Source organism: Pipra filicauda, unplaced genomic scaffold (genome assembly GCF_003945595.2).
Source record: "Pipra filicauda isolate LSUMZ 115617 unplaced genomic scaffold, ASM394559v2 scaffold100_size2392355_pilon, whole genome shotgun sequence".
Classification (NCBI taxonomy): domain Eukaryota; kingdom Metazoa; phylum Chordata; class Aves; order Passeriformes; family Pipridae; genus Pipra; species Pipra filicauda.
Window position 1 is genome coordinate 852109 of NW_024103441.1, and position 26300 is coordinate 878408.

The 26300-nt window shown below is 45.1% G+C and overlaps 1 protein-coding gene and 1 long non-coding RNA gene across 13 annotated transcripts in view; one reads left to right on the forward strand and one right to left on the reverse strand.

Annotated features, from left to right (window-relative positions):
- Window positions 1–26300, forward strand: part of LOC113998547 — a 63745-nt gene that overhangs the window by 30652 nt on the left and 6793 nt on the right. For 3 of the 4 annotated variants that reach the window (XR_005563737.1, XR_005563751.1, XR_005563749.1), the window contains exons 4-9: window positions 22–173; window positions 3013–3125; window positions 10349–10509; window positions 20268–20383; window positions 20745–20976; window positions 23048–23177. This is a non-coding gene — a long non-coding RNA (uncharacterized LOC113998547). The remainder of the gene's footprint in view (window positions 1–21; window positions 174–3012; window positions 3126–10348; window positions 10510–20267; window positions 20384–20744; window positions 20977–23047; window positions 23178–26300) is intronic. The other variant, XR_005563743.1, reaches the window with a different exon arrangement.
- The window catches only part of LOC113998543 (spermatid perinuclear RNA binding protein), a 59269-nt gene that overhangs the window by 24938 nt on the left and 8031 nt on the right, over window positions 1–26300 (reverse strand). For 7 of the 9 annotated variants that reach the window (XR_005563602.1, XM_039381492.1, XM_027741387.2 and 4 more), the window contains exons 2-7: window positions 11766–11941; window positions 9339–9556; window positions 8434–8599; window positions 6601–6745; window positions 1126–1220; window positions 608–703 (exon numbers count right to left, since the gene is read on the reverse strand). Coding sequence is in view for 8 of the 9 variants with exons in the window: in XM_039381492.1 (XP_039237426.1) it covers window positions 608–703; window positions 1126–1220; window positions 6601–6745; window positions 8434–8599; window positions 9339–9556; window positions 11766–11768 (723 nt within the window). In the remaining variant the exon portion in view is untranslated. The remainder of the gene's footprint in view (window positions 1–607; window positions 704–1125; window positions 1221–6600; window positions 6746–8433; window positions 8600–9338; window positions 9557–11765; window positions 11942–26300) is intronic. The other 2 variants (XM_039381537.1, XM_027741381.2) reach the window with 1 other exon arrangement.

Sequence of the window (26300 nt, forward strand, 5' to 3'; positions counted from 1 at the left end):
CTCATTTTTAATCCACTACAGGTCTAATGGACAGGCCCATCCCAGAGGAGGCCTCATCCTCGTTCGTGGCACACGGCTTTGTCCCCTGCTCTGAGCTGCCTTCAGAGGACACCAACTGCTCTCCGCTGTCTGCCCAGGAAGTTGAAAAGGAGGAGCCTCTCAGGCCAGGTCAGGTGAGTGTTCTCTGCCTCTCAGAGGGTTTTCAGAGAGAAACACCATCACCGCTGACCTACAGAGTGTTCCTCTCTGGGCACGAGAGCAAACCTGCCCCTCTGGAAGGGTAAGAGCTGCTGGCAGGAGGGGCACTGTCATGGGAGCAGGGTTCTTTTGGAAAGCTAAGCAAGAGGGACTGAAGGCAATGAGTGGGATTCTCTTGCAAATGCTCAGGGCTGCGTGAGGCCCACAGCAATGTGTGTCCTTCCATGGCATCAGTACCCGTGACAGACTGAAGGAATACTCTCCTTCGTTTCCCTACACAGGGAGAAAAGGGTAAGGGGTTTAAGGAGGAGTCTCATAGAGGACACTGCTCTCTCCAGTCCAGACATTGCTACAAGTCTCAGGAGATCTGAGACCTGACCTCGTGGCCTTCAGCTCTTTCTGTACTTACCCAGCCTTTCAGTGGTGCCCATGTGGGGACTCTGTTGCACAAATCCCGCAGAATACGAAGGACAATTACACATGATTTTAGTCCATTTGCCCTGGCCTAAAACAAACAAAATGATTCCAATACACCTGCAAAAGCCTGGCCTTCAATTTTGCTTTTCTTTTTAAATGCACAGAGTCCTGGGATAGATTTTTTTTTTTTAAATTATTATTACTTAATGCTTAATCAGCTTCATGCAAAATAAAAACACTTCTATAAAAGTACAAGACTTGAATTTAGAGAGACATATAAAAAAAGGAAGCGAAATGTCAAGATTGCTTTTGTAGCCTCATGACAACTCTGGACCAGCTGGCTGTCTCCCTGCCACGTTTGCCCTCGCACGGTACAGCACTGGGGTCGGAATTCTAGACCTTTGCTCTAGGAGGGACTAGTCAGAAATTAAAGAGGCATTAAAATTAAAAGTGTCTCAAATTAAACCTCGTAAGGCTACAATAACAACAAGGTAAGAACAAATAGCCAACCTGAAACCATTTGGCGTGCCGCAGAGACGCCAAGGCCTCCAGGCATTTCTGCCTGTCCAATAAGTCCGGAGGATCTTTCATCGCAACATTATCTACTGGTAAAAATGGGATAAAAAGAGACAGATACAATTTGACCAAGGGGTTTCTGTCACAATACAAAAAGAGCGGCAGCATCTCAATGAGATAATAAGACTCCCAGAACTTTAAGTGCACTGTGTTATTTAATTTAAACAAGCCATTAAAAGGTAGTAAATGTGCACGTGTGCAACAGAAGCAAAGGCATTCACTCCTTGTAAAATAATAGTAATAATAAAGGTGGCCACTGCTACAGACAATCTGGGATCTTATTAAAAATGTAGAACACATTTCAGGGCAGAAAATAGCTATATAGCACTTTTCCTTTTTTTTTTTTTCTGTTGGGATGTATTGGGCTTTTTTTCTTCTTCTTTTCCTTCTTTGTGACTTTTATTCCACAAAGGTGGCACAGAATTTCAAAGCTCCTTTGGACAAGAGGAAGATATTCTCAGGGGGGTATAAAAAAAATTGTAATAGAAAGTGAAGTTACATCCATGCAATTGTTGAGAATTCCAGAGAAAAACACTGAATATATTTGAAATAGAATTGCATGGACAGTACTAGCCAGTATAATTCAGCAAAAGAAATACATGGGAAATGCTAGTACAATACTGTAGTTTGATTAGTCTTTCATATAACCAGAGCATATGAAAGAGTGAGAGAGTTTGGTAACTTCCACATCATGAATGGATTCGACAGGAAGTGCCCTCTTGTAAAAATCTGCCCAACAGCAACTGAAATCAACAGAGGAGATTCAAAGATGCATTTGAGAGACAAGACACTGGTATTTTCTGTGCAGGTTTACACTTTTTTCCCCCTTTTTTTTCCCTTTTTTTCTTTTTTTTTATCCAGCTTGCAACAAACTACCTTTAGCAGTCACATCTGAGTCTGTGTTAAGGGACATTATGCATCAGTCCCTTCTTCCCCATTTATTTATTTTAATCCTAAGGAGTTCATAGCATTTAGATTCTCTGGAAACTGTATAACTGACAGATTCTGCACATCTCTGAAATCAGATTACAAAGGTACTAGTTTTAGCTGACATGAGAAGAACACACTGGAAGAACTAAATGAACCCATGACTCAACTAAAACCTTGAATATGTTATTTTTCTCTGAATACACCATTACTGTTGACTTAAAAATAAATATACTCTTTTCATTAGTCATAATGGTCTTTAGACACCCTTGAAGAACTGAATGAAATACAAAATCCGTTTCAAATGGAAGACTCTGCTAGATAAGCCAAGTCCAGCAAGACATTTAAAATACCAGGACAAGGTAGGAGAAAAAAGTACCATCAGTTTGTAGTTGAATTTATTAGTGACATCTTATTAGTGACATCTCCAAGTGCATTTCCAGGGGTTACTTTGAACAGTATTGGCTGCACGAGCAATTGCACCTTTAATGTTAAAGCTGCCTCCCCTCCGATGCCCTTCCCTGGGAGGGTTGCTCTGGTAAAAGCACTTTATGTTATGATGGAAAAGAGAGCCCAGAGCCAAAAAAACCCCCACGAGTGTAAAACTGAACAGAACCAGTATCTTGTCTGACAGGTGATGGCTGCAGTTCACAGCTGCTGGCTCAAGTGCTATAAGCTTATTTTCTAACCCCTGTGAACTTCGCAGCAGATATTTGCATTGTTTGTTATTGCCCTCTTCAACAGCATTCCAGGATTGGGATTAATCACTCCTCTTGTCTCTTTTCCAAATGAAGGCTGCAAAGTCTCAAAGCACTGGATTTCTTTGAGCACAAAAGGTCACTTTGGAACGCAAGATTTGTTTTTAAATTTCCTCTGCAATTTCGTTCTTTCCAGGAGTGACGTTTTGTGGCACGTGATTACTGAACATCCATCCGTGTATTTCTGTGAGGAAGCTTCACTGGGACAATATAAACATCTGCTTAAAGCTCAAGTATTGTATCAAACAGGTACTGTCAATGAATGATCAGAATCTTATTTTAAAACGTTAGAAATGGCAAAGGTGACTGACTGCAAAATGATTAATTTTTTGCAATGAACTGGGACTCTAAGTGTTGTACCAGGCTTTGCTAAAGTGTGTTGCAGCCATTGACAAAGTAATTTAATTTTTCCTTTAACTTAAAAACAAATAGAGTAAGTGTCATCTGTCATTCAGGGGAACCAAAAACCTCCTAAGATTTGCTTCAACAAGTTAGAATCATACTTCTCTCTACAGGATTAAGGGTGTTTCCCAAGGTCTAATTTACAAATATCTTGGAGGACTTTGCCAATTGCCAGTTCAGTCCCAGTGTCCTGATGTTGCAGTCAGCCAACTTTTGGGTGCAAGATTCTATTAAACAGAAAGATGAAGAGAACAGGCAGTGAAGAGGGCGAGCGGCTTGCAGCGGGCTCCCTTCGGACCCCTCGGGAGAATGGCATGTTTCTTCATGCTCTGCCAGTCAGGAAAGTGAGACCCAATCGAAATTTCAAATGGGATTGCAAAGCTTTCCTTTTTCTCTTGTAGTTTTAACAATGGCAGTGATCCAAGGAGTTTAACAAAGAGTAAGTTATAAGGTCCTGACGTTAGCTCCCACTGTTCAGCACAGAACCAATCCCTCGGGAATTCTCTCCCCACTGCTGGACACATTCTCTTCACACAGGAGCTGCCAACTCCAGTCATTTGCAGCTGTACAAGGAGCCTCATCTTCTCTGGAGAGGGAAGGTCAAAATCTGGGGCTTGTTGCCCCTCCAGAGGCATTGGCCCCGTGGGAGCCCCACTGGCCACGTGTGCCCGGCCAAGGGTGGCAGAGGCAGACAGGCCGGGCAGTCCTGCTCCAGGAGCAACAGGGATCTCAGCCCCACTTTGGGAAACCAATTGTTTGTGATTACATCATTTTGTTGGTACTGTACGCTCAGTAACAACAACTGATTTGCAAGCTACAAGGTTCTGGTTTGGAAAGCCCAATTTATATTTGATGCTGTGACTAAAAACTCAGTTCCTTAAGGGGTTTAAAATTTAAACTGATGCAAAATGCAGGAATTTTAGGTGCTTGGCTTCTCAAGTCAACATGAGAAAGCAGAGCTTTATGGGTAGCTGTTTGTGAGAAACACCGAAATGCACACACACACTGGGCCACTATTTATTTTTGCTAACGAGCAGCAAAAACAAATAGGACAAACACCACATCTTAAACATGAACACTTCTCCAAAGAGGTGGGGACTGAAGAGAAATCCAGGAATGTTTTTCGATACATTCTGACATCAGGGCATGAAGGCACACACAGCATTCCTACAGAACAGATGGGAGCACTGGGACCGAGGGCCGTTGGCCTGACCTTGCCGTTGGTTAGAGGACAGATTAGTGCTAATCCCACCGACCGAAACCTTGGTCAGTGCCCCGCAGGCTCCGCGCCCGGAGCCCGGCTCCATCTTACAGGGAAGATGAAAGGCAAGCTGAGCTGCATTTCGAGCTCCTTCATTCGAAAGAATGCAGGGGGTAAACTAAAAAGTTTGTAAAACTGCATAGGAAGTGTATTTACATTTGGCTGCCGTTGTTCAGGGGTACTGGAAAAACATGGCACTGCTCTGGAGATCAAGGTGTTTTCACCAGTTCCTCCAGTTATTTTCCCTTGATATTAGACATGAAACTTTTTTGGTCTGAATCTAAGTGAAAGTCACCTAAATGTGGTTGGAAGCATTATGAAAAAAAGTATCCCCTCCATTTTGGTTTACTCAGTGACATCTGCACAATGCTTCACACACCTTGAAAAGGAATATAAGTGTTCCCTTGTGATGAATCAGTGTCAAGGAGCCTGGGCTTTAAAACAAGATCCATGACCCTGTTCCCTCTCTCATCAGCTGTACAGAATGACACACAGAACCACTCCAAGAGAAGTGGTAAAACCAATTTAAGTTTAACAAAAAATAGTAGAGAACTTTAAAAAATATTTTAGTATACTGAAAACAAAATAGAACACCTACGTATTAAGTATGAGAAAGCATAAAAATTCCAATCCCCCTTCAGTCTGAGTTCAGAAGACCCTGGACGTCACTGCTGCAACAGCATTACTTCTTGCAAGAAAATACTTGGGCAGAAGCCTTTGTGCAAAATTGTATCTATCCCCTTGTGGGAACCTCACAAAACGTTCCCCATCAGAATTCATTCTGCACTTTGTGCTCTCCCATCAACATGGATCAGCTGCAGCAGCTCCAGGGCTGATCTCAGCATCTTGTGGGAAGTTGAACAACTAAAGCAATATGCAGTTTATTTTTAATGGCCTTGTAAAGAGCGTGGTTACTAATTTGAGAATAAACAGCCAGTGCAATTAGGGGATCTTTGCCATTCATCTGTTCTGTAAGATTTTCTGCATTCAGCTGCTGCCAAAGTGTTCCATGTCTTTGGAAGGGGATCCTTCCTGCCATCGCCTCCAGCAGAGTGAGGAGCAACTGACCAACATTTCCCGGCCCGTCGGTAGTTCAGGTGGGAGAGGGAGGAAGCAAAGGACTCGTGGCAAGTCTAGAAATGGGAAGAGAGCGACAGGGAGTTCCCTAAGCCCACACGGGCCCAGCTGCCTCAGTTGTCATGACAGAGAGTGGCCAGTTGGTCAAAGGTCTGACATCATCCAGTGGCAAAGTTTCTAGGGATAGGTTTGGGAAGCGGAAGCAGAAATTACTGACAAGATTTAAAAAATACAACAGAGTATGGCTACGTTTGCTCTTCTCTACTGCTCTGGGTTTGTTTCCAACCTCTCTGGTCCTACCAGTGAACATTCCTGTCATGGAATTCCTGTCCAACACGGGCACGGAGTTGTGTCGGACATCACGCCGTAGGGGAGAAGGAATGGAAAGGACTAAGTGACAGTTTTCTAGATCTATTTTGCTCTAAGGGCATGAGGTACAATGTTCAATTCAGAAGCAAAAGTGCTGTATCACAGCACCGTAACTTCAATTGTATCCCAGTTAGGAAATTCCTAAAGCCAGAAACACACACATCATCAACCAATAAAAACTGAGGGCCAGGACGACACACTGGCGAGCTTTGCAGGAGAGGGTTTTTACATAAAAAGAGAAACATTTTTATGAGTTTTTCAAGAAACTACGAACCAATCCCACTTGACTGACTTAGTTTGCAAACAAGACTGTGCAGCGCCAGGTGCTCAAGAATTAAATCGCAAGTGTAAAGAAAGGAGAACTGAGATCTAATTGTATGTCAAAGTTAAAACTGTAGGAATATTGCTGGCCAATGAAAATTAGGCGTATTTACATGAAGATTAAGTGACTGGTGTCTTTTGAAGGCACAGGTAATGTGATCTATGGTGGCGATAGCCAGTCTAGTCAGTATGTGATGCACAGCTAAAAGCCTGCTTCCCAATTTAACCCTGTGCTGCACAGTCAGGGCATTTAGCTAGAACAGTCTGAAACCCAAGTTAAAACGCTCTGTGTACCTCCTTCCTTCTTCTCTGCTTCATCTCGGATGAGAGGGGACGTGAGTATCACCTTCAAAGTGAGCTTGGGCTCCTTTGTGTTACGGATAACAATAGCTGCCTCATTTACATGCTCCTCCACCAGATACTTCTCTTCTGTAAGTTTCTGAAAGTCACCAACAAAGATTTCAAGAATCTCCCAATCAGCTGGAAGAGTGCAGAATCTGTGTGTGTGCCTCAGCTAGTGAGAAGCCCACAAGACACTGCAATAACAAATAAGGCCTTGCCTTCCTCATTAAAAACCATTTCAAACATTTCTTTTCTAGCCCATACTCCAACTGCCTTACCATTCGCTCCGTTAACATGCATTGTATCCGAGTTCTCTGCAGTGATCTCTCTGCAGGTCTCTGAGCAGTCCTTTGGGACTCTCTCAACCTCCAGAAGCACAGCGAGAGCCCCAGATGGCTCAGAGTCCTGCAGCCATCCCTTCTGCGTGCGAGTCTGGCTCACAGACCATACGGGCAGAACATGTATCTAATGTCTGTTCCGACTCCTTCCCCTGCTGCATCTGCTCTCCCGCAGCTCCTTTATTGTTGGGAGGAGAATGGCTGAGCATCTGCTCAGGATGAGCCTTCAAAGCAGCAAAGCAGAAGCTGCTGATGTCTCTGTACTGCACTTGCTCCTTTTGTCCACTAATGGGCCTAAACCCTCCTTCCCCCCCAGCACCTGATCCCTCTGCAGAACCTCTCCTGTCCTCCATGCCCAGACAGTTGTAGCGCTTCATGAGTCACAGCCTCATCTTTGCTGTAATCCCCACCATAATTCCCCCCAGGATCTTACCTGCCTGTCCCTTGAATTTATTCAGTCTTCACATCTTTTAATTACATCTACTCTCCTGTTTCATCTCACTGTTTTTGAAGCACACACTAACTTTTGTTCTCACTTTCAACCCTCCTCATTTCATGCCTCACTACAAACAAAATTTACTCTTTAATACTGAATACATCCCTATCATTTTCAAACAAGTAAAATGAACTCTTTACTTCTCAAAAGATCCTTTGCATTTTCAGCTATGGATAGGGCCACATCTGCAGGTACAACATTAGCTCATTAAAACAAGCCCTTTGTGTGAGCAAATAAATGGTGAGAACAGCTGTCAAGAATGGTAAAACACAGGGAGAAAAGCAGATCAGGAGAAAAGCAGATCGAGTTTGGTCGAGTTTGGAGAGGGGCACTTGCAGTGGAATACCTGGGCAGCTCCTTGGCACCAGTGTTTGTCAGTCTGGAAGCTGAACTGATTCCTCAGCCTCAAACTCGGTCACAAAGGCAGTCTCCCTAAACAAGCTGTAAGTGCTGCCTGCTGCATGCCGACAGCAGAATTAAATAGCCATAAGTAAAATGAATAGGAGCTCGTGATTAACAGGAGCCAAAGCGAGTGACCACCTGCAGCGACACGTTCTCACCTCAGCAGCACAGAGGGGCTTCTGTGGGAACAGCCCCAGCGGGACAACAGCAGGGACTGAGTGACCCACTGGAGCAGGGGAGGTTCTGGGGCTGCAGTTCAGTCACACTGAGCCCAGAGAGCCCGAATGTGCTGGGTTAGTCACACACACCAGGGTCATTGCCCTCAGGGCACTGACAGCACAGACAGGAGGAGGCAACAGCAGCAGGAAGATGTTCTGTTTTGTGAGCAAGTACTTCATGGCACCACATTAAACATGTCACACGCCCCAGATTTCGTCCTAGATTCAAACTATATTCCTTTATATCACTTGTCTGTCTTCCTGGAACAAATTGCAGCCTTTCCCCAAATACCCTTGGCAGTGCTACCAGGACTGCCCCAGATTAACTCACCTGAATTTGAGCTGGGAGATTGTCTTTAACGATACATAACAAGGTCTTTGTGGGTTTTTCTTTGCACATAAGAACCAGCTCCAGATCCATATCATCTTTTATCAGCAAGCCCTTTGCAACCAAGCCAATTCTCATCACACCACATAACGTCCGACCACCTTGATCCCTGGAAATGAAACAATTTGGGCTAATTAAAATGGTATTTTATTCTCCAGATGCAGTTTAGGAGAACCTTTAAGAGCCACAGTAAAGAACTTCCAAAGCAATGTAAAGACACTTTAGTTTTGAGTACTGAAAGACTGCAAAAAAAACCAGTTTTGCAGATTGGAATTGCTTAAAAACATGAAGAGAAATACAAGAAATGTTTCTCTGATAGGTCATCACCAGGCTCTTGTCTCATCCAGTTGTCTCCAAAGCATTTACTGCAGGCTTGGATTACTTTTTTTAAAACAAAAATCAGTGTTGGTGTGGGGCTGAGCTGCTGGCTGGGATTAAACCACAACAGCACTGGCAGGTAATGGAGCCTTAGCAAAGTTGGACTGCTGGATTATAAAAACTTTTTTTGTGTATTAAACTGCATGAGCCCCCAAGCACGTGGCTGTGGATTTGCACTGGTGTGTTACAGGGACATATATTTGCTTAAAACTGCTGAAAGGTTTGTCTGCTAAATGCAACTTCCCAACACCACAGTAAAACAAACAAAGAAATGGAGAGCAACTGCTGCCCACACTGGGCTCATTGCCATTCCCTGCTCCCACCACAGAAAGTCCAAATATATCCCCTTCCTTCTATGAACCTTCACATGCAGCAGAACCAAGGAACACTGGGACTCTTATTTGGGAGGAAAGGAAGCGCTGAGAGCAGCACAGGGACACACTGGGAGGGGAGGGGAGGGTGAGGCTCACTTGGCATTGCCTTCCACAGCTTCCTCCTTGGCTTCCACATCACCCTCACACTTGGTAGACTTGTTCTTTTCATCCATCCAGTCAGAGACATGCTTAAGGGCACATTCTACTGTTGATACCATGTTCTGGACAGCTTCAAGTTCCTCTGGAGATGGATAAATGGTTGAGTGTTTCACCATTACGTGGCGGTCATCGTTAGCAAACGATCGGATCGATCTCTGTGGAGGAGTGGGAAACAGGAGGAAAAGAGAGCAATGTTGCTGGATTATCAATAGGACGCTGCCTGAATGGGAATCCTCCCTGGCAGGGGTAGTAATGTCTCTTAGGATAACCATGCAGCAGCAATTTCTTTATTTAAATAAACTTTAAAAAGAAAAAAGCAAACACCAGTGCAAAAAAAAATCAGCATTAAAGCAGTAAAACTTACTTTCATTGTTCTTCTCACTTTTCCCTGCCCTCCCCCACTAAGATTCTCTTGGAGAAGAGGGCATGGTCTGGCTGGCTGAGAGTATAACAGAGTGCTGAAGCAGGAGAACACAAAACCCCTGGCTGCATTCCCTTTGACTTGCTTGGTTATTTACATTAACCTTTCAAAGTCAGTGAGAAATCACTTGGACTCTGATCTTGCTGAAGGACCTACATCTCGTGGAGATACAAACTGTGAGCAACAGCACTGAGAGAAAGGGGGGCTGCCCTCCCCTGGGATACTTGCAGGAGTTCAGGTGTTCTGAATTCCAGCAGTCTGTGTTGGGCTGTGCCAGCCTTCAGCAGCTGGATAGCTCAGAGCAAAGGGGAGAGCCAGGGTCCTGATCCCAAATGGGAACCTCACGCCAAGGCAGGGAATTTGGAACGTGAGTATCCCAGGGTGGGAGCAGACTGGGAAAGGAGGAAAGGAGGGCAGGCAAGGAGAGAAGATTCCTATTTTGTAGAAGGTGTTAATACTTTCCAAATAAAGTTTTTGCCTATTCTGGATGTGCTGAGTGCAGCCACCTCTCCTCTCTTTATGCCAGGGACAACAGCAACACACCTTGGAACGGGCAGTCAGAGAGCCAGTCCCTCACGTGTGCTGCTGCTGCAGATGGAGTCACAGCAATACACAGGCTGCAAGAGGCTCAGCAGCTGCACAGGGATTTACAAAGCCAGGAATGAAGATGAGCATAGAGAGAAACTGGTAAGGAGACTGAAATAATTTTTTTTTTTTAATTCAAATTAATACAGAGATGAGAGTGCTAATTAAAATTAAGTCTTGAGTGATACTGCTGAGGAAGGTGGACTTCAGTGGTTGGGTAGCCCGTGCTAGGAAGCTTTTGGTTTGTCACACACTCTCCGGGTGAGACTTCTTTGATCTAAGTAGTGCCCCAGACCAGCTGTGATCACAGCACACACCTCTGGCAAGAGCAGCAGTAAGTCTTGGTCTCTACAGACACATCAGTCACTGCTGAAAGCCTCCCAGACCTGGGAGTCACCAACCAAGAACCTCTGTTCCTCCTACACATTAAGCACCTTAATTAGGTTTCATTTTCACCCCAACTCCATGGGTTTGTAGCTGTACCCATTCCTAATAACACAAAGGGCCTTTAAAGGACCTCAGAGGCCTCTGGGCTGGATCCTCGTTAAGGTACTGTCCACATTTTCCTGGTTTATTCCACTCACTGAGTCCCTTCCACTGAAGGTCAGCGTGATGCCATTCCCTTCCTCACTCCTGTGCTCCCACCCAGATGGATAATTTGGGCAGGAACAGCAGTACATCCATCGGGGGCTGGTATTATCCCCTGTTCTTTGGAAGGCTGCAAAACACTTCCAGGAGGTCCCTCTTGTGGTTATCCGTAACATGGATACAGCAGGAGCTGCAGTTTAACAACTCATCCCACCATGTCTTATCTTACCATCCAGTACTCCACACTGGCACATCTTTACAAATTCACATCTCAGCCATTCCCAATGTGGAGCCAATCCCAGGCAGATGAGAGGTGACTCCTCACTTAACCAACATACACCAGGTATATCTGGCTAAACACATTTCATCTGCACAGAGCCACGTTCAGTCACACACAGGTATGAATAATAATGCTTTTGTGAGAAGAGGTGGAAGGGGAATGTCAGCATTTGGTGATGCAATCTGCCAGTTCAAGGTCACTGATGCTGTTTGCTACAGCCTGCTAATGCCAGTTTTATTAGAAAACCTTATGAGCATCCCCTTGGTTTGTATTTAATAATTCATGTACTGCAGGCTCACAAGACAACTCTCTGGTTTTAAGAGGCTGACAATACATCAAACCTCACTTGCTTTGCTCCAAGCACGCAGCACCATCCCTCAGTTAGTGCAAGGTCAGAAAATCCCCTTCCTCGGGTTTGATCAGGCCCCATGCAAGACTGGCAGCAGAGAACACTTTTAATGCAGCCCTGTGAAAGACAACAAATACCTACCATGGTTTGTTAGTGTTTCAGCTCTCTCTCCCTCCCTTTCTCCTTTTCCCTCCTCCTCGGTGTCTTTGCTAAGCACTGTTTTGCCTGACAGAACCTCTTCATAAGCCTCTCAGTCCCTTGACAGCTCAAGAGTTCATACAGCCAAGATGCTCTGGGAGTCACTTTGTCTAATTCACCTGCAAAAAAGAGAGAAACAGCTTGAAAGCAGCAGCAAGGGCATGAGGATTCCAGAAGTGCTCAATGCAGCACATGGAGTCCAGCACTGCTCAGAGCACACAGGCTTTGAGATGGGAGCAGCCTGTGAGCCAGTTACTCCCCAGGCAGCAGCAGTGACTGGGGAAAGCAGCTCCCTGTGCTGTGCCCACACATGGAACGACTGTCCCGTGCCAGAGCTGATCTCAGGGAGCTCTGTCGGCCACCTGGCAATTCCAGTTCCTGGGAAGAGGGCAGGAAATCCAGCACTGCAAACATGCTCCTTGTGATACCAGCTCAAGAAGTCTCTATTTTTATGTCACATGCACGTTAGCAATCAAACACACCATATTTAATTATCAAAAAGTAATTATCTTTTGAAATCCCCAGTGCAGCCCTCGATCCTGTGTCAGATGCTGCACAACAAGAACCAAGGCTTCAGGTGGCAATAACTGCAAGTTGTTTTTTAAAGAAGGACAAGCACATTCTCCCAAACTGCAGACGTCAGACCTGCGAGCAGCTCAGCTGAAATCACCCACACCGCCTGTGCTGCCCGTACACTGCCTTTCCCAGCACTCAGCATGGAAAAGATCCTGTGAGAGCAGCCTTCTTGTACTAAACTGGGAAACAACCTCCAGCACTGGCAGCAGAAAGCTGCAAATAAATGCTCTGTGAGAGAGGAGCAGAAAAACAGAGCAGGTAATGTGAGAGAGGAAAGCATAAGCTCGCCGCACAGCAAGACACTCCAGTCCTTGCAGAAAATTCCTGTTTTCCTTTCACTGCACATACTGTTGCATCAGCTCTCCAGCAACGTTTTGAAGCAATTGCAAACCCAGTCAGTAAATCTGTGCAGCCTGACACACGCACTCAAACGTTTTCCTTTTCTCCCGTATGCCGACCCCCCTTCACCTGCAGTATGTTGCAGATTGTGTGTCAGAGAATCCTGACATTGTTAGAGATTAAAAGCATGCTTGGCAACAGCAGAGGGGTAGGTGAGATGACTTGAAAGCTGAGGAGATGCTTAGACTGTGGCGTGACGGAATAATTAAAATGTTGCATCCTGTAGAGATTTGAACTTAACAGGGGAAAAGGCAACAACAAATCCTACTTCCCTATTTGCCTAGGTTGGAAGGAATTAAGCAGGTTTACAGGACCAGCAGGTGTCTGGTAGTTGTTTGTATTGCACAGCCCTGAATTTCGGGTGCAGAATTGGGTACAACAAAAAGCAGCCAGACAAGAACACTGTGCAGAGCCCTGCCTGCTCCAGCAGCTGCAGCTGCCAAGGAAGAAACCCCAGGAGAGTTAAGCGCAGTCATACTAAAAATACTTGGGAAAAGCAAGCTAATGAAAACCCCGACTGCCCCCACTGCTCATCACGGAGCTCTGTACCCACCAAGGTGTATTAACACTCCACCAAATTGCTTCCCAGAAGCAATCAGAGAAGGGGGTGTTCTTTCACAGAACCAGCCTCTTCTCTTAAGAGATCCTGAAAGCCAGGCAGGGGCAGCTGGGAGGGAAAATGAGCAAAGATCAGTGCTTTGGCACTTTTGTTCAGTGAGCTAGTCAAGCTTCTCCACACTCCACAGCCTTTCACCACCTCCAGAACCAACCAGACTCTTTGCAAGGTCTTTTTGTTTTGCTAACAATAATAACAATAACAATAATAATAATAATAGTAGTTTGAGTCAGCAGATAGAATACTAGAGAGACTTCTATGAGACATGTTTCTAGATCATCTATTTCAAATTATTCTCTCTCCACACTCAATTCCAGCTGTCTTCACCTACTCTTCTTCCCTGCCACTCCCACACTTCACCTTTTCGGTTTGTTATCCTCTCTGGCAGCTGTAATTTGGCCATTCCAGGCAGAGAGGAGGGCACTGGAACGTGTTGCTGAGTTCAGCACATGCCCAGTGCAGTGTCTCTGAGGGAGCAGCACCAGCCTGGCCTCCCTCCCCAGCCTGCTGCAAGCTGTTGCTTATCAGCTCGCACAGGGCTCTGGAAGCAGATGGGCAGAGAGAGCTGGCTGGGCAGATCCTGGTGCTCAGTAAGTGCTGAGCAGGCTCTTGTCCAGAGGGCAAGTCTGCAAGAGACACCACGAGCTCTGCACACAGACACTCCTCAGGGGGCAGTTCGGGATGTGCCCAGTGCTTTTCAGTGTTTGAAAATCCAGAACAGACCAAAAATAAGTGTTTCACAGCTATGATGGGGGTTAAGCTGCTGCTGGACTGATGAAGCACAAACATCCCCATCCCTCCATACCCTGCCTTAAGCAGGCAATAACCTGTTCTCTTGTTTTCAAGACAGGTTCAGTTTTCAGTGACAAGTAAAAGTTGTTGGATGAAGGTATTTATGAGTTTGGTTTCACCTGCCCTGGTTCTCAGCAGGGCATGGCTGAGGTCAGGGCACAGACAGCTGAACTGCAAAGGGATCTTTATTATCAAATTCAGAAAGCTGGGAAAAAAACCTCTGAAAGTTGAGTTGAAGCTGATATATGATGTTTTCCCAGTCATTAACATCCTACGAATATTTCAGAAACGCACAGGAGTGAAACCCTAATTTAGTTCAGACTTTGAGAGAACATTTTCAACAAAAGCACTAAACAGGAGGGAGTTTACTATAAAAGTGTAGACACAATATACAGAACAAAGTACATCTGACAGCATGCAGAATTAAATTAAGGAAAACCAAAATCAAATCTGCTCCAACCATATGGACTAAGGCAGCACAACATAGCTCAGCACCAAATACATCAGAAAGCATTATGTGAAGTGAGCAGCAATTCCATAAATCCAACAGCCTCATTCCACTACCAGGCTAGAGCAGGTTATTTGTTCCTGCATCCTCAGGGAAGTTACAGCTGATGCCCAGTCTAAAAAGCACAGTGTTAAAACATGTGGCTGTCTTACCCAGAGGCTGCCACCCACACTTGCAAGGAAACTTCTACCCAAAGCTCCTTGCACCAACCCAGACCTTGGTGACCTTGAAAAAGTCCCTTTTCCTCTGCATCATGTGGCCCTGAAGTGTGAAACAAGAGTAAACAGTCACTGTCTCCAAACCAGGTCACGGCGGAGCCGAGCGGAGTCTGCAGCGTGGTTTAAAATCACTGGGGATTTGACACGTTAGAAATGTTATTAAAACACCATGACAGTGTAGCAACAGTTCCATTAAACATGCCATCCTTCACAGAGGAAGTTTATGCTTTGGCACAAGACAAACGAAAAGAATTTCAGATGAGGCTTTTGTAGTAGGAGATATTCCTGCATCTGCAGCTGCATTCCCGAGGGACAGGCAGTTAAACAGCCAGGGGTGATGAATATGCTCAGCTGCCTTGGAGTGCCTGTGAACAGAGTGAAAAGGCAGCAGAAACAGGTACGTGCACTCCACGGGGACTGAAATACCAGAATCAGGGAGCCATGAGCTGCTGGAAAGGAGACATGAACTGTGCTTGGCATCCCAGTATCCCCCTGGAGCAGCACCTTGCACGGAAGGGTTACTGGTGCAACAGAGAAGAGGGAATTGGGGTCACCAGTGCTCCAAACCCTCACTTCAGTCAGCTGCTGTTCAGGCTCCTGGCCAGGCCAAGTAGAACACCATGAAAATTGGTTTTTAATGCTCCATCAAGAAGGCACACGCTAACAATGTTCAACTGAAGCATTAAAAACACCCTCCACCCTCCTAATCTAGCCTGACACCAGTATCTGCCCAGTGTGCAGTGTGCACCACCCCACGGGCAGGCAGAGCTTGTATTAACAGAGCAGCAAGGTTGCTAATAACAAACCAATGAGTATCTAACACAGCCTGAGGTGTATCAGACACAGTAATAGAAAAACCTGAAATTTATATCCTTTTTTATGACCTTCAAAAGTCAGAATGAGAGGCTCGCAACTTCAGATTGGAAGTTTATTTTAGCCTCTGCTTTGCATTCAGGAGACAGGTAATTTTTCGTCACACCACACAAAGTGCTGCTGAAAATATGTTGTGTTTTTTCTGCAGTATAATTTTATTGCTGGCCTTCTGCCAAGAGTCTTTCTGGCAGCATCTCCCACAGTTGGAAACTGTGTATCTGGGTCAGAAAAGACAAGCGGCTTTTCAGAACAGCTCAATACATTTGGCAGAGATGCTGATATTGTAATTGAACTCTTTCAGCAACTCTCTTTATGATGTACCCAGACACCAAACAAAACAAGATCTGCAGTGTTGATTAATGTCAAAATAACTGACAGAGAAATATCAAAATAGTTTTCCCTCATGTTAAAAGTATCAACAAACCGAGGGGAACAGATAAGAAATACAATTCACGAGGATTCAGAGAGGAGCACAGGGCAGAGAAATCTGCAAAGCAGGGCTGACCTGCTCCCTGTGCAGATATTCCCCAGTTAAAATCCCAGCTCCCCGTGCACTGAAAAGAACTTCTCCTTCCCCACCACAGGAAGAGAAATCCTGGCCACTCTCAGCCCCAGCAGCACTCTGGAAAGCAGTGCTGCCCTAACACTGGGATACATATTTAATAAGGCTCAGACTGCTTCCAACAATATGCTCGGCATCCAATTTCACCTGGAGACTGTGTATTCATAGGAGCTTCATTATTTTCCATGTAATGCATTTCCTGGCAAAGTTGTGTCTGGGTTAGCCTTTAGAAGGCTGGAATTTTCCAGCCAAATGAATAATTACAAAGCAACACTACAGTTAAAAGCTGGAAAGGTACTTCCTCTGGCGAACTCTTACACTTCATACAACAAATACTTGAGTCTGGGGTTACTCCTGCCTGTTCAGTTCTCACAACATCTCAAGGAAAGGCTCCTGTGCTCGGAGATCTCTTGGGAGCAGCCTCTGCCAGGCAGCCCCAACAGCCAGGTTTAAGTGCCAAAGCCAGGGCAGGCACACACTTGATAAACAGATCTGGAACCTGGAACCATCAGAACTGAGGAACCAAAGTCACCTTCCAGGACCCAGAGCTCTGACAACTCTGACAGCACCAGGAGAGCGAAGCAGGTGCCCATTGTCAGTGTGGAGGAAGGGACTGGGAGAGCTCCTGGAGAGAATCCAGCTGTGCCAAGGCACAGATGGAGAACTGGGGGACCCTCAGGCCACAGATGCAACTGAAAAGGGGTGAACACGTGGACTCCCCTCCAACTGGGGAGTCAGGACTAGAAAAACAGCCAGAATAAATCACACTGGCACAGTAATTAAAGAAGTTGAAGAATCAAAGCCAAGCAATTGCTTAATCTAGATTAATGTATTAAGGTAAAAAGAAACAAGGATGTCAGAGTGTAGCTTGTATTTTTAGCTCCTGGAAAGAGGGTGAAGAAAAGATGGTCTAAGGGGAAATCATTACCAGCCTAACAGGAAGGTTAAAAAAGGAACAACAGAGGCACTGTGTGAGCACATACACAATCATCTGAAGAAGAAAATGCTCTATTTTAGATAGAATCACACCAGCCAGTCTCAGAAAGAAATACCATTAGTAGAAATAACTGCAGCTATTGAATTGTATAAGAAAGAATATAGTTTTAGAAAGAATATAAATCCTTCTCCCTTGGGATTTAACCTGCTGCAGACTACTGAGGACAGGAGGATACACCACCACGCTCACAGGGTGGTCTTCAGAGCACCAGCGGTATTTTTTACATAAATCTCCCTCCAGATTTTTACCTGCCTCTCAGTCCCTGACACCTGCACCAACCCCCTGCACTGCCAGGCTACAGAGGGTCTCCAAGGAAATCATTCTGAAGGTGCCTTCACCTCTTGGTGTGGGTGTCAGGATGCAAGGCTGACTAGAGACAGACCAAGTGCAGAAAGATTTAAGAACTGTCTGTTGACACTTAAATAACAAATTGACACATGAACAGTTTAATGTTTTTCCTGTTCAACCAGTCAGAAATATCCAAAACTGAATTGCCTGTAAATCTGAGCACTACAGAAAACAAAACATCTTAAAGAGTGCATTTCTTGGCAGGTGTCTTGAAAAAAAACAAAATAAAAAGTCACAGATTGGATAATAGATAAATAATGAATAGCAAAATATTCACGTGAGACAAGGCAGAAACCACCACTGGATTCTCAATATCTGTGAAATGCTAAACTCACTTCTGGCTTGTGACACCCTAACAAAGGCATTCCTGCTCTCTTGGCTAAATTGGACAATGGCATCCTGAAGCTACTTTGCAGTCATAATCTGCCATCCACACTCAAAATCACTTGAAATTCCTAACCCAGGCTACATTCACTTACAGTTGAAGAATTAACTAAATTAATAACAGGATTACAGTACACTGAAATGACACTCACCATCTGCAATGTCATTTTTCCAGAGAAAGAGCTGGTTTAAGCAAAATTCTGGATCTATGCCTGAAATGACATCACATTCTCCAAAAGAGAATCACAGTTCTACCTCCTCCACCACACAGTGCAGTCAGTGCCATGCTGGGCTCCTCACCATCCCAGCACTAAAGCTCTGCAGATCCCAGACTCCCAGAGACTCCCCACATCCCTGGCACTGGTGTCCACTGCCTTACCTGCCAGGCTCCCGCTGCTCCACAACCACCATGGGAAGCAGCCACAGCGTCCAAGAGACCAAGAACAGGGACATTCCTTCCCCGGCACCCTTTGGCTCCACCAGAATAGCTGCAGTGCCCCAGTTTCCTTGCTGCTGTGATTCATATCCCATAGAATATGGGATACTGCAGGTGGACCTGAGCTGCAGCCCAGCAGGGCTGGGTGAGGGAACAGCCAGCGAGGGGCCACTGCCACCAACAGGGGCTTCTACGGCTCCATGAGGCCACGGGCACCACGTGGGACAGGCTGGGAGTCACGGCAGCCCCCAGGGTGGCAATAAGCAAAATGTAAAGAAGGAGACTGGAGAAGACACTGTCCTGCAGGAGCACTGGCCCTGCTTGTTTTGGTGGCTGCACTTTTCCTCAGTCCATGAGGCAGAGCCAAGCACGTTGGCTCTCCCAGCTGGTCCCTGCTCTGCAGCTCAGGCTAATGCACAGCCCGGGAATTAGGGAGACGGCAGAGAAAGGCAACATGGATCCTAAGCCTCTGCTTGTAAATAAAACAAATTGAGTAATTCTTACAAATGACACAATGCAAATAGGTCTTTGAGAGTCACGTGTCCCCAGTGTTTACATGAGGTTTCAGTTTCAAAGCATTAAGACCTTTTTGAGAACAAATGCTCTGACTAAAATTTCAGCAGCCCTCGACAGTGAAATTTAAACAAGTTTCTCCCCAAGATTTCTTCCCCAACATCAATATATACAGACACTGTTTTCAGTACTGCAAACCCACACTGGCTGCTGTGCCCGGCTGCCTTCAGCCACTTTAAACATTCATGACTCTCCACTGAAATGCATTTTCTAGTATGTCTGTCTTGCTGCCTCAGTGACTTCTTTTTTTTTTTAATTAAAGAGAGAGGATTTAAAAGGATTTGGAAGGGAAGACCACTAGACTCTGTGAGTACTGTGCAAAAAGCTCTTGTGCTCCCAGGCAGTACACATTCTCCATCAGACTTTTCCCATGTTTTGGTTCCACTGTGACTCCCAAACAAGTTCAGGGTAATTTTTCACTTCCTGACTAATTGGCTGTTTTGTCAACGAACACGTTGTCAAAGGTTCAGGGTTACTAAAAGCTGAAGGTTTTAAGTGGTTTTTCTTGCCATCTCTTGCCCATCCAACCATGTTTTTTGAAGTTTGATTCAACGTCACAACATGTAATGGCACAGAAAGGTCTGAAACAGAATCTGTAACTACGATCTGGGGCTGCTTGGGGAACAGAAGTGGCTCTTTTGAAACCTTCTCCAAACACAGCACAAGCCCCACGATGGCAGAGAAGGGGGGTCTCTCTAGGGAAGGGCACCCTGCCTGCCATCCATTTGCAGCCTCACAACACAATTATTTACTTCAAAGGCACGATAACCCTACCAAAAGATTTGAATTAGGTTATTTAGGCATGAAAGGTAGCAACAATATCCATCAAAGCAAAACACAGCACACACCAGCGTGTGAGATGGCAGAGGAGGAACTGTCAGCCTCACATTTGTGACCCAGGTTATTTGTCTTGGACAAGACTTTGTAGTGGGAAGTCCCGGCTTGGGCAAGACGAAGAAAAAGAGCCACAGACATATTTAGAGATTTACAAAATTCATAACTAAAAACAAAAGTCCTATTGCCCTGGAAAACTATTGAGTCTAAAAATATTTTAAATGGGCTCAGTCCAGCATCCTCTTGCCTCAGCAGATCTCCAGTGCACGCCTGTGCTGTCAGATCTGCCAACTTCACTTGAAAAACTCATCTATTATTCCTCTCTCCAGTTCGCACGGCACAGGACGGGGTTGGGAACGGAAAAAAAGGAACTTCAGCAGGGACCATCAGTGGTAGAAATGCTCAGTTTGAAGACCACAAGCCAGGCTGCAAAATTAATTTCTCGGTCTAAGTTATATCTGTCATTCTTACCCTTAGGAACATCCCGAGTAATGACTTTTTTTGCTTGCTTATTTTTAATAGGATATTGAAATTTAAAAATTTAGCAAAATTGGGTGTCTGTAGCACTGTATTCTCCAGTATCTTTGGAGAACACAACTGTGCCAAGTAAGTGTTCCTGAACTTGAAAAGTTACACTTAATCTTTTCTTATCTTTCAAATTTCAAATAAAATCTGGGGGGGAGGGGGAAGAATAAATGTGCCAATCCCAGCTGGATGGCATTTTGAAGATCATGGACATAGCTTTGCTGCTTTGGCCTCTTCACATTTCCTATAGAGCTGTGAATTAGTTTAATTTCTCTTTATAGATAATGTAATCTCCAGTGTGTCACTTGGAACAGCAGCAAAGACACTTCCAGCTCTTCCTTTGTTAAAGAAGCTCCCTCAGCCTCTGCATTCCCCACCATCTCCTTGGGATCGAGTCCCCAGCGTCAGACCTTGCCCTCCTGTCAACATCAAGCAACAAATCTCTGAGCAGCAAAAGAAGATCCACATGAGCATCCTGGAGGCAACACATGAGCCACAGGACCCTGCTGTTCCGTGAGTGTGGGGAGGGGAAAACACCCCCGGGGTGTGAGGGGGTGCACAGCCCCCAGGAACGGGGGCAGACCCCAGGGAGCAAACAGCCTGACAGTCAGGAGCAGCATTCAGCTCTCAGCTTGGCAGGGAGATCAATTCACAGCAACACAACTCTCTCCCCAAAGCTCCCTTCATACACTGGAGTCGCTAAAAGTAACACTTGAAATTACTGTCAGGGGAAAGACTGGAGAAAAACAATCCAGGTTGGTTTATTTTGGGCCATTAACTGCAGTTTGTGTCTGGCCACTTCAGTTCCCCTGATAACGGGAAAGCTGCTGTTCCTCACAGCAACACTGATGGGGGTTCTCCTGCTTCTCTAAAGAAGTTGAACCTGGGAAGCCACAACCTGTCAGGGTGGGAGAGCACACGGCCCCAATGCAGAGGGCAGGACCAAACCCGGGGTCAGAAACCAGCTGCCACAGACTGAGGGTGTTCTCCTCGGGTGGGCAGGGGGAGAGAAACCCTTTCATCCCTCAGGGAGAAGTTATGAGGAAATGAGGTTAGAGTGTAAATGTTTTATTGCCTGTTTAGCTGCCTATGGAAATCTGTGTCCATGTCAACACCATCACCACCACCAACGGGACACGATCACTGAACTCTCTTGTCAGTGCAAAGAACCTGCCTGGTTTTCAGTCTAAAACTATACTTTTAGTAGCCTAAGAATGTCAGGTTATAATGCCACTAATATAGCTTATTCCACAGTTCAACCAAAATTCAACTCTATAACCTGAAAATTTTGTGTTAATGAGAAAAATTCTTCTTTAAAAAAATCCATAAATGCTTTGTGCACTGAAAGAGCACTTGGTTCTGCTGGTTTATGAGTTCTTCTCTTTGCACAGCTCCTCTGTTGTGGAAACAAAACTCTCTGTATTGGGCCTTCCCAGTGACATTTGCAGACTCCTACACTTGCTCCAACAGGACGTTCAGAAAAGGTTCTTACTGGCCTCTAAAAGTTAGCTCATCATTAACTGACTGCAGAAATACACTAAAGAAATAAAACAACATGAAAGAACATTCTGGAAAAGGCTTGTTGCTTGTTTTTAGGGAAACAAAAAGTAATTAAACCTAGCTAAGACTTTTTCATTGAGCATTTTGCTCTAAAGCATTGAGAACTCACAGAACAGCAGAACCACCAGTGCAGAACTGTCAACACAGGCAAAGGCTGTCCCTGAAATTCAGTGGACAAATACTACCAGGCACTTTCATGCTTCACAGAGACAAAATCCAGAAGTTAAATTTAGAATGATGATTTCTGCAGGCACTCAGATGTTTCTGCTCTAAATTTTCGAGAAATTGCAAATTACAACTTGGCAGACTTTAAACTGACCCAGCATGTGTCTTGTGCAATCCAATCATGATCTGTCCTGTTACTCTGCAAAGCTTAGGGAAAAAACATCATGCCTTTGAACACATGATTTCAGACAACTGACAGAGACATTCCATCAGTCTCTTCCATTTTGATTACAGTAGCAAGTCCCAACATGCTTTTATTGGCAAAACAACCAAAATCAGCCCTTAGGTACACACACAAGAATTCCACACCACTTCAAACATCACTCTGCAATAGCTGTGGTAGGTGTAAATGTTACACTCTTTGCATTTAGCAGAGACCCCGAGTGACTGTCCCAATGCCCCAGTAAAGCAGTGGCAGGACTTGGAAGAGCAGTTTGTCATTTACTACATACACCAAGCATCCTCTCCCCCCTTTTCAGCTTTCCACCCTTTCCTCAGGCTTCATTAGTTTCATTTGAGCAGACACTGCATTCCTGGCTGCTTTTGCTATTCCCCCTCTGTTGCAGGACACAGCCCTTCCCACAGGTCAGCCTGGCAAACTGTCACAGGGAACCTTCACACCAATCACCTGTGCATTCATGAGATTCAAATTAGCAATTCAATATCTGAATATGGGCTGGTTAAACTCTGGAATCTAATTCACAATGTGTCCTCTTTTCAGGCATCACATTTTTTGAGCACTCTGCTCTTTTCAAAGTCAAACTGACGTGGGCTCAGGAACCTTGTTTTTTTTTTCCAGAGAGGACAATGGAGCCCCTCTTCTGTCAGGCAGCAGAACACACACAGTCTGTTCTCGGGAAGAACAGGAGCCAGGAAGGACAAGAAGAACATTGCAGGACACCAGCAAGGGACCCAAGCCTTTCTGCAAGGTAAGGGGAAGCTTTGCAGCCCTGCTCTGTAAAGCAGCTCCTCAGCACTGAGCATCTCACTCTGCACACCAAATTCCACCATATGGTTTGGCTTTGAAGGAAGAAAACCACAGGCAGCTGCCTTTGCCACTTGGTTTTTCTAGAGCTTTAAGAGACATAGGAAGAGGCTGTGGAGGATAAGGGAGTTCATTCTTCTCTCTCTCTCTCTCTCTTTCTCTCTCTTAAAAAACAAACAAATTAACCCGTCAACCTCCCCAGCCTTCACACTACATACTACATGGCCACCTAAAACACCCAAAACCAAATGGAAAGGATAGAGGGTCTGAGAGCATCTTTCTTACAAATCAGAAGAGACACTGGGAACTCCCAGATGACCAGGAGTGCACGTGCCTGAACCCCAATGACACCCCTCAAACAAGGTCTCTTCAGTCTGCTCCACACTAAGCTCCAGCCATCCAACAGCAGTTTATAAGTCCTGGGAGTTCATTCAGGATGGCTGCTTTGATCCTAGATCTTTTCAGGAGATTTTTCAAAGTTTGTTAGAGTATTTTCAGCTGGAAAGGACCCACAACAATCACCAACTGCAACACAAGAGGAGCACAAATAATGAAAGCAGAGCAGGGAAAAGGAAAGAGGGGAAGTACAGTAAATCCTGTACTCCTCAGCTCTCTGCCAGAATTCAGTTTTCTATAGGCTGTGCATGAGACTTGCTACTGTGCTGTGTGATGAGGGCAAAGGGAGCTCATTGAGCCAAGGTGCACCTGCTAAAACTGGCACTAAAACTACTGCAAGTGACTGGTGCCCAGCACAAACAGAAAGCCAGTCCTTGTTCCTCTGGCACAAGAGGACTCCTTACTGCGAGTGCCACGTACAGCTCAGACATTTATAAGCAAAAGCAAAGACACTGGCCAAGGGATTTGTATTAAAATACAGATTACAGCTCACAGGGTGAGGGAAATGGCAAAGGGAGCAGTGAGTCCATGGCCAGCCAGGCTCTCCCCAAGCAGCCCTTCCTCTGAAGGAGCTGCAAGGAGACAGCCTGAGCCAACAGTTTCTACAGCAACTGCAGAAGCACCAGTTCAGTGATACTCCGAGCCTGCAGTAACTGCAGAAGCGTCAGGAAATGGATACTCCGAAGGAACCTGTCACAGTTTCACCTGGACTGCCTCCACCTCCCTGGGCAGTCCATTGATCCCAACCAGCTGAGCTCCACTCTCTACTTGCCCATTCCTCTGCAAACGCTTCTGAATCCTCTTTACCCTTAATGTCCTTTCAGTACACTTGCTCCTCTTCAGAATTTCATGGAATTTGACACGGGCATGAGAGAGAGTTTTGTAGACACGGTGCTGGAAGGATGAGTGTCCTCATCCCTCCGTGTGTGGGGCTGCTGCAACTCCTCAGGGAGGGTGGAATGCTGTTATGACAATGGCCCTGTGCTCGTGCTGCACCACTAAAAGCACCCTTGGAAGCATCTCAACAGGAACCAAAACAGAGGCTGGTTACCACCCAACTGCACAGAAAGAGCAGAGCCATTTGTAACGGGGTGACTTCAACACTGATGTGCAGAGGCCATATTAAGGAGCAAAATACTGCACCTATGCACTTGGTAAGTGTCTCAACTAAGAACTGTCACTCACTCAAGGATGTTTGGGGCAGGACATCTCTCATTACCCTTTTAAGAATCTGCTGTAGATTCTCAACAGTTCCACGTAAACTTCATCAGTTCCACATAAACACCCTTTTGCACGAGTTTTTCCTTAACTCTGCACTTTTACTTTGTTTCACACAAACTTGGCACGAAGCTCAGGCTCCTGACCCACAGCAAGAAGTTAAACAACACTGCTTGTTTGTTTTTAGAAGGGTCAGGAAGTTTCCAGTTTCAGGCTCATCAGTGTTCCGGGTGGAGGGGAGCAACATGTACAGTCCCAGCTCAGGGACATTCAGTATTCAACCCCTCTGCAAAGAGCAGAGACCTGGCAAAGATGCACTTCCTAAACTGCTCTTTTTATTGGTTTATTACATGAGGCCACATCCACAAAACCAGATTTTTGGTCAAGAGTTCACTACTTATATAATACTGACTCCCAGCTACCTGCTTCAAACAATATCCTCTATCTCCTGGGCTAACAAAAGGAAAATGACTGAATTCCCTCAAAAGATAAAGCAGACTGCATGAAAATAGTGGAAAAGAATCTCATTCCCACACTAATGGTAGTAGAGAAGAAACATAAAGGCAAACATATTTTGTTTTTATCTTTGTGCCTTTTATCATGATTGTTTCAGATAGCACCATCACTATTGTGACAGTTATTTCTAAAACGTGAAGTACTATGAAATCTAAAGTGGAAAAGTGTCTTATAACTTGTTAAAGCATCAGCATGCAAAGATGACTTCTGGATCAAATTTATTCCTTAGCAGGCTGATTTTGAAGGAATAAACAGTACAGTTCCAGACAACCATCTTTTAATACAAATTAATATTAAAATGTCACTTATTTAGCAACTATGCACAATGTCAGGTTCCACATAATCTGCTAAGACTAAAAAGTCAACCAAAATTTTTAAATTGTTGAAAATACCCCGGTTACAGGAGGTTCTTAAGCGGCTCCAAGGTGGGAGTCATGATTCTTTTCTCTTACACAAATTTAGACAACTGTGTTCTCTCTCCAGCCTCCTGGCCATCTGTAGAGATGAGGAGGTGTGTACAGATGTGGGCTCAGAGCAGAACAAGCTACTTCTCTGAGCTCATATTTTTGGCAGTCACCAATTTCACCCTCACCCACCAGAAGCAGAGAAGTTATCAGTTTTGTCTCCCCCCCTTTCCCAGTATTTGCCTTTCTTCCTGGCTTTTCTAGAACACTTGTCACCATATTTACTGGAGTACAGTTATCACTGGTTTTAAAATAACAGGTTTTCTAAGATGGAGAAATATTTCAGGTCTTTATAGGGGAACGTCAGACACAAAGAAATTAAATTGTGCGGTAAATCAGCGGCGGAACCTGAAAAGGGGCCAAATGCTCCCCTAATCAATACTTGCAGGTTAATCACAGAGTTGCTCAGTGCCTGGTGTTGAAGTGTTTTACCCACTGGGCTTTTTAGGAGTTTCCAGTTTTGGAAGGAATGC